This window comes from Pterocles gutturalis, unplaced genomic scaffold (genome assembly GCF_000699245.1).
Source record: "Pterocles gutturalis isolate BGI_N339 unplaced genomic scaffold, ASM69924v1 scaffold15558, whole genome shotgun sequence".
Taxonomy (NCBI): Eukaryota; Metazoa; Chordata; class Aves; order Pterocliformes; family Pteroclidae; genus Pterocles; species Pterocles gutturalis.
In genome coordinates, this window is record NW_010125841.1 from 21,704 (window position 1) to 29,208 (window position 7,505).

Consider the following 7,505-nt stretch of genomic DNA (forward strand, 5'->3'; position numbering starts at 1 on the left):
TCAGAGAGCTACACGCTGCTTTGATACATCCTTTGGGTCTTTACTTGGGATACACCAGTCATCCGCCTCTGAGGTAGCTTGGTAATGCTTGGAAGCTGATTTGTTAAAAACTGGGAGTTTTTCTACTGATTCTGTGGATAGGGCCTAAAAATCAAGAAGGAAAAAAGTTACTTGGTTTCTACCTCTCAATAATGCCACTCTGCAAAAATTCATTCTGCATGTTTCAAGTGTTAAGGCAGTGACACTACAAAATAGTTTTTTACACAAGTGTTTCTACAGTAGATGCAGTAATTTGTGCTTCAGTATCTATGTTTGCTTTGGATAATTTGACAGGACAAATGCAGTAACATCAAGATACATTTACACATTTTTATAGGCCTTAAGAATTACTCTGTAACCTGCGTTCAAGATAGTCTTGGAAGCTGTGGAAAAGAACTTTCATTTACAAAATTCTAGAGAAACTTTAAAGTGTTCCTTTCCTACTTCCATATTTTGCAGCTAAAAAAATTATTCATATTCTTTTCACAAACTGTTAAATAGAAATGCAACATGTATATAGCTGAACCATTTCTTCCTTCAGTACTGCTTCTCTGGTTGTGCTTCAGCGCTGGTTTAGTAGAAAAATTTAAAGTTCGTTCTTCACATGAGTAAGTGCAACAAGTAGAACAGAATACGTAGGCGCTTTTTCCAGGTTACTTATAAAAACAGCAGTGCATGTTATAATGCCAGGTATTTGAGATCCTGACACCTGAATCCCATATATGGTCTATATGGCAGATGTTGACTAGGACCAGGTACTAGATTCCTTAAGGATTAGTTTATACAAACTTTCTGGTTGTCATAGTAAAGAAACCAGATCTGTTGCTCACACATTCCTGTTACTTCACTTTCTCCTAGTACTTGGTATTCCATGAACTAGTAGATAACAAATCTTAATACAATCTAAAAACTAAGGGGGCTCTCACTAGTAGTTATCCAGGGAGACTAGTTAAAGCCAAGTGACCTTTATAATTCTAGATACTAGTTACAAATCTTACTGGCTTTTCTTAATAAAAATTAGAGCTTTTCTACTCAGGAGCAGAGAATTTATTTACCTTAAAATGGTACTGAGTAGTTACCTCACTGCATTAATGTTAGTTATCAACACTATCTTTTATTTAACCAAATCAAAATACATACCTTCAAGTAGATAATAGCATCTGTTCCATAACCACATATGGAGTAGAGATTTAGATCTCCTTGAAAGTATTTAGCATACAGACGAGAAATTGGCAAGCCATACCCAAAGCCAGCCTAAAAATAAAGTACAAGACAACATTTATTTATTTTTTACTAGCTCTTATGACTTAAATAACTGGAAAGTGTTCAGAGATTTTAAACCGTTAGAAAGTGCTTTGCACTTACTCATCTCTTAAAAGAAAACAGAAATATCTATAATCAGTTTCATTCAGAATGTTGAAACCGACCATTAAAAAACCCAAAACCACAAAAAAGAAATAAAACAAATCTCCATGAAGGAGGAAGGGTTTATGTGTCTTACATTTCTCTATTTTACCTGCCTAGTTTTTGCTAGTACAGCTTGATTACTAAAAGGAGTTTGCTACTGGTAGACAAGCAACAATAGTCTAAGCTATTCCAGTTGTGCTTGCCTCCACAAAGACAGCAAAATTTGTAAGTTTGAGGACTGAGTGGAAATGAAAACCAAATAAATTACTGTAATTGAAGTATGAAAAAAAAATGGGGTTAGATTCAGGATAGAATGTTCTTCTTTGTTTATACCTTCAAAAGCATATTTTCGTCTACTAAGCTAGATATTAAAAATCTGTTTCAGAAAGTGTTAATTCATATTTATGAGGCTCAATGATCTTTTCACACCCCACAGAGCAGTAGGGTGGACATAGCATTTCATAATTTATTGACCTACCAATCTGTCCAACACTTATAGCTGTCTTATTAGTAATGTGAATATTGAAAATATCTTACAAGAGGGGTATTTCGACCATCATCCATCCTTGGCTTTGGTGCTGTGGAATACATGTAGCTGAACAGCTGCTCAATTTTCCTTACTGGAACACCACCTCCTCTGTCTGAGATCTGAGTTAAGAGAGAATAAAGTTAACTACAATCATGCCCTAAGAACGGTATATAAAATGCTGTCATTTGAACAAACCCTTCCAACAGTAATAAATGCAAATCTTTCTCTGCAGCATATTATTTTCAATTAGATGATAGCTTTCATTTAGTGCAATTAACAGAACACTCCTGCACAGTATCTTTGCTCTGTTGCCAGAGCCTGCAGGTTCTTCTAATAGCATTTGCTGCAGCATATGCAATCAAAGACTACATTAAGCCCATATTGTAGTAGACCAACAAAATACCTTAATTGCAAGGTCTTCTTTTCCTAGAACAACTGTTACTTCAATTGGAGAAAGGGAAGGACTGTTTTCCTGGAATTCAACAGTTGCCCTCATTGAATTCTATGGAAATAAAAGTTACCATTATCAGAAGGTGTTAGATCTGGGCACTTAAAATCATACCGCTGTTATGTGGAGGCTGAGCACCCTCCATTCCTATCAGTGCCTAGCTTTCAAGGAACACAGTTACCAATTTTGTGTAACAGGAACAGAAGAGGCCTCCCACCTAAAAGTGACTAAGCATAGCCAATACTCTTCTATACTTCAAAGATTAGACTGTTCTTGCCCAGCATGTAACTCAACCAATGCAAATTAAGATAACTCCCTTAAAGGGATCAGGTAGCTGAGGAAGAGCAGATTTCACCAGTTGCTAAAGGCTGCCAGAATTCTACACCCCATGCAGGCAGCACATTAGTTCAGCCCCATGCACTACTTCAAGATGCCCTACAGAAAAGGCACCAGGGCAAACCTGCGTGACAGATGTAATCCTTAAAAGCAGAAGGCTATGGGTAGTCACAACCCCCAATGCTGCACTTTTGCTCTCTCTCCTACCCTGTCCCATTTACACTACATGAAAGTGTCCAGATACTCTCCTACAAACTGCAATAATTCTTTTCCCAGCTGCCAGAGCTATTTCCCCAAATAAGAAAATTTCAGGAATCTCACTGTCTGAGTGAAAGCTTGGCTTCATTCAGATCTAGCTAGGGCATGTAAATATCAACACTCCAGCTCAGACTACTAAGGGAAGAAACAGCTTATACTGACATACCTTAAAGAGCTCAAAAAGCATGTGAAATAGGTGAGATGGAACATATACAATATTAATTGTCTCTCCTGGAAATTTTCCTAGAGGAAGGGAAGAGACAAGCAAGACTTAAAAAAGGTGATAAAATTTCTGTATTGTACCCAAATTTTACAATAAGCAAGTTGTATGCTAAAACAAGCAAGAAAATAAGACTTAGTTTGGGTCTCCCCCCACCATGAGCAAACAACTTTATGCATTCATAATAGTGTTTAGAGTCTAATTACTACTTGCTTAAAACAAGTTTCGTTTCAAATTAACTGAAAAAGTGAAGTATTAATTCTATTTTATAATGAAAGGATTCTGCCCAAGATCAGACACATACATACAGCTTGGACCAGAACCAGTGTTTCTTAGTCAGCCCTGCTTCCTCACCCCAGACAGTGAACTCCTCTCTAGCAACCTACTGTGTTACTTTAAGCACAGGCTAGTCCTACTTCTCTCAAATTCAGAAGTATTACCTCAGGAAATCTAGTGTTTAAGATACAATAACATTTGAGTTCTAACACAGGAGATTAAATGAGGTGCTTATAACAAAATGAACAGGAACTAGCCCAAGAAATCACTTGGTCTGTACCATTATGGCTATAGAAAAGGGAGCCTTTTGACTCAGTAAAAGCAGCAGTTTGGCTGCTGGTCAGAAGGCAGACATAAAATCTCTCATCTTACCATTCACTTGATGAAGTTTCAGTTCTGGAGATGTTAAGTAATACTGGTCACACAACAGCTTGGAACTTTCAAAAGCATCTGAAATAAATATTTAAATGTAATATCAAACACTGTAGAAAGTCATTCTAATGCATGGTAAAATATGATTTTTTAAATTGCATTAGCTGCTAAGGTGTTACAGACTCTAAGCCTGCATTTCAAAGGGGATGGTAACACCGCAGACACTGAGTGGATTAAAAACCAAGAATAAATAGGCAGTTATAGCACCATGGGCAAACCTTCAGCACAATTCAATAATTCTGTAAAGCAGATGCATCTGTTATCTAACAGTAGGAAAGGCTCATCTCAACACCACAGGTAACTTTTAACTCCTACCTCATCTGTCACTTGCTAGGCCTTACCCAATAATTTTTATTGGTACTTTGTATTTTAAATTCTGTCCTATAAAACTTGTTTTGATAGACTACTTTCAGCTATTTCAATAAAAAACAGTCAGCATCCTATACAGCACATGTTGGTTACCCAAACTGCTTGCAAGCAGATATAAATACTGATCATGCAGAGGAATGTTAAGGATCTGAGAATACATACCATTCACTACTTCAACAACATCACAGCAAGGATCTATACTTCCAATGTGCCTTGGGTGCCCTGAGCGGGATTTATCATCGAAAAGAAGGGCTGTTTGAGATGAAAACAATACTGTATTTAATCTCAAATACGGTATTTAAAAAACCCACAACCTTAAATTCAGGCTAATACAGTGTGATCACAGCCTATAAACAACCACCAGTATTTTGGGTGATTATGTCTTTTGCAAGTTAAAAATGGTACCTACTGCCAGCAAATGATGTTGGCTTTTCTGTAGTTCAATATCTAAAGGCTCAGATGTAAAGAATGAGATCCCTACATATTCCACACAAGACTTATTACAGTTAGTCTGTAGTCTAGAAAACAAGATCTCCTTATTCATTATTATTTTATATTCCCATATATTCAGTTTCTAACTTTTCACTGTCACACAAAATAATCTGAGGCAGATAAACAGTTTTAAGAAACATTTACATTAACACACTTCCCGTTAGGATGAAGTTTTTCCCGAGCTAAAAATTTCCACTTACTGTGTTGGTTCATGAGCATCCGGGTGGAAATACGGCTCATGTAAAAACGATCCAAAAAGTACTGGATGTTTTGATTGGTGACAGGATCTACTTTAAAAGTATCTTTGTATTCAATTACTCCTTCTGCCATTGTAGGAACCACATCATGATGTCTGTTTCGGACTCTAATTAACGTATCTATAAAGCTGGGACAAAAAGAGATCTTTTTAGAACATTATTCTAAGACCACATAGAGGCAAAGCTTTGCACAATGTCATTATCTAATCCAGCAGCACAGATAACTGCAAAATGACCTTAATATTAAAATATAGCTTATTTTTCACTTTTTTAGAAGTAATTCCTCACTGACCTAAACCAGTAAAGCTTGACATTTTTAATATAAAATGTGTAATCATTAGCCATGTCAAATTTGTAGCCTCTTTACTCATTCAAAATAGTTTGAGCAGAGGAGAATGCAGGGAAAAAACCCTAGCTGACATCTTGGAAAGGAGGAGGTATTTCTGCTGATATTTCTTTGTCAAGACAGTTCAAGGGGCAGTATGCCCTCAAAACCAAGCTGCAATGGGTTGTATTTATTTGCAATATTGCTAAATATAATTAGAGACCAAACCTGCTTGCTCTACACACAGCACTTCATGATAGATTATCAAATTGAGCTCATGACAGCTGTCATTCTAAACTGAGTACATTGTGAGAAATGGAATGTGAGATCAAAAGCTCAACAAATTAAAAGCTTACTCGGATAAGACTTTTTGGTCATCTGGGCTTTTCTCATGGAACTCAACCAGCTCCATTAGGCTTTGGATGTACCTGTTGAAAAAGAACACAAGACATACATGCTATTCATTTGTTTTTATTAGTCTAGGAACAGGAAAAATATTGTTGAGAGTAATTATCTGGACAAGACAAGTAGGCCAGAAGCTTGAACTATCTTTGAAGTATTGAAGTTCCATCCAAATATGAAATGACAGATGGATACTTCTTGACTGACTGAACCCCAGGAGTTTTAAAGTCTTTTCTTGTGCCTGCCACCCAGAAAGGAATCTGAGCCCTCACTTTAGGTACACAGGATGTCATTACAACTCTTGAGAAGAGAGGCATTTCAAAAGAAGATCCAAATGACAATACTGATCAGGAAACCACTTAAGCAAAATTTTTCCAAGTCTGATCATCTTTGGCACAAGCTAAGCACTTTAGCCTCTTTTAATAACATCTGACAGCACTGATGCATATTGCAAAGGCACAACTGTTTGCTAGATTAGCAACAGCTTCTGGATCTCATGCTAATACTTTTGCCCTTTATGTCAGCCATCCTGGCGAAAGATGCAACTATGCCAGTAAAGCAAAGTTAAGCCATATTCAACCATTCTGTCAACCACACAGATTATGTTAACTTAATTCCAAACACCTGGTGCCCAGGTCAAGGTAATACGCTCTGGAATGGAAGCTCTGTTACTAATTCCATCAGTGAGACCCAAAGTATATAGCCTGCTGTTTCACTTTTGTGTAGCTCTAACACTACATGAAAACAGAACACATTTTCTTCGCTCCCTTCTTAAAACGTAAGAAGTGAGATTTTTTTTCCCCACCAGCTATTTAAAACTTCTAATTTAAAAAAAAATACTATTTTAGAATAACAATATAATTATGGGGTTTTTTTCAATTTCATTTTAGTATGCTAGAAAAGGACAGTGTATAACAGCTTGCAATTCAGCTCTGATGAAGGAACTGGATTTCCAGTGTATCTTGTCATTGTCTTCTACTGTCAAAAAAAATCTGTGACAACCAAGTTGTCAAAGCCATGTTATTTTATAGGCTGAATTCAAGTAGTTCCTACTTACCAGCTTTTTACTAATTGTACTGATGGAGTGCCTAGTAATTTATCAGGAAGAAGATCAATTTCTTTCAGTATGTTTGCAAACCTCACAGGAAGTTCTTGTCGCAAAAATGCAAAAGAAGTTCTCTCACATCCATTAGTTGAGCCTATGAAAAAAATTCAAAATAAAAATTTTGTAAATAAGTCTCAAGGTGCAATTTTCTGTCTTTCCACAGACTTCAGGACTATATTCCTTTGCAAACATCAGGAGAACTGGACAGTAATAGCAGAAGTGTATGCATGTGTTTGCACTGAATGTTGTTTACATGACAGCAAGACACAGCATGTTCCTGGGAAGAATACTTGTACATTCCCCATTTGGACACGGGATTTACTGGTAATCCTCCAGCAGCAGCGCGCCAGCCTGGGCAAACACGGGCTTCTCCAAGGGACGGCAGAAAACGCCACGTGAGCGCAGAGCTCACAGGTGCCAAATCGGATCTGGGCACGGCTTGTTCACCCATCACACCGGGACTAATGACTCTCCCGATAACGTGTGCCGCAGCACACGAAAACACTCATTAGCTGATTTAACGCTTAGCTCTCCCGCCCATTAACGCCACGGCGACAGAGCTCTAGCGGATCTTCAGCTTTGGTTGTGGCCGTCACAGGTCACCATCTCC

General features: G+C 37.5%; 1 protein-coding gene across 1 annotated transcript; it reads right to left on the reverse strand.

The window, feature by feature from the left end:
- PDK4 (pyruvate dehydrogenase kinase, isozyme 4) lies at positions 1 to 6,993 on the reverse strand (the record flags this gene model as incomplete). Its single annotated transcript, XM_010078749.1, has 10 exons — positions 1 to 144; positions 1,180 to 1,293; positions 1,984 to 2,094; positions 2,379 to 2,477; positions 3,184 to 3,260; positions 3,886 to 3,963; positions 4,477 to 4,566; positions 5,007 to 5,191; positions 5,745 to 5,816; positions 6,848 to 6,993. Coding segments are annotated over 10 exons (1,116 nt in total), but the record flags the coding sequence as incomplete, so codon positions are not given.
- Between the last annotated feature and the right edge of the window lie 512 nt (positions 6,994 to 7,505).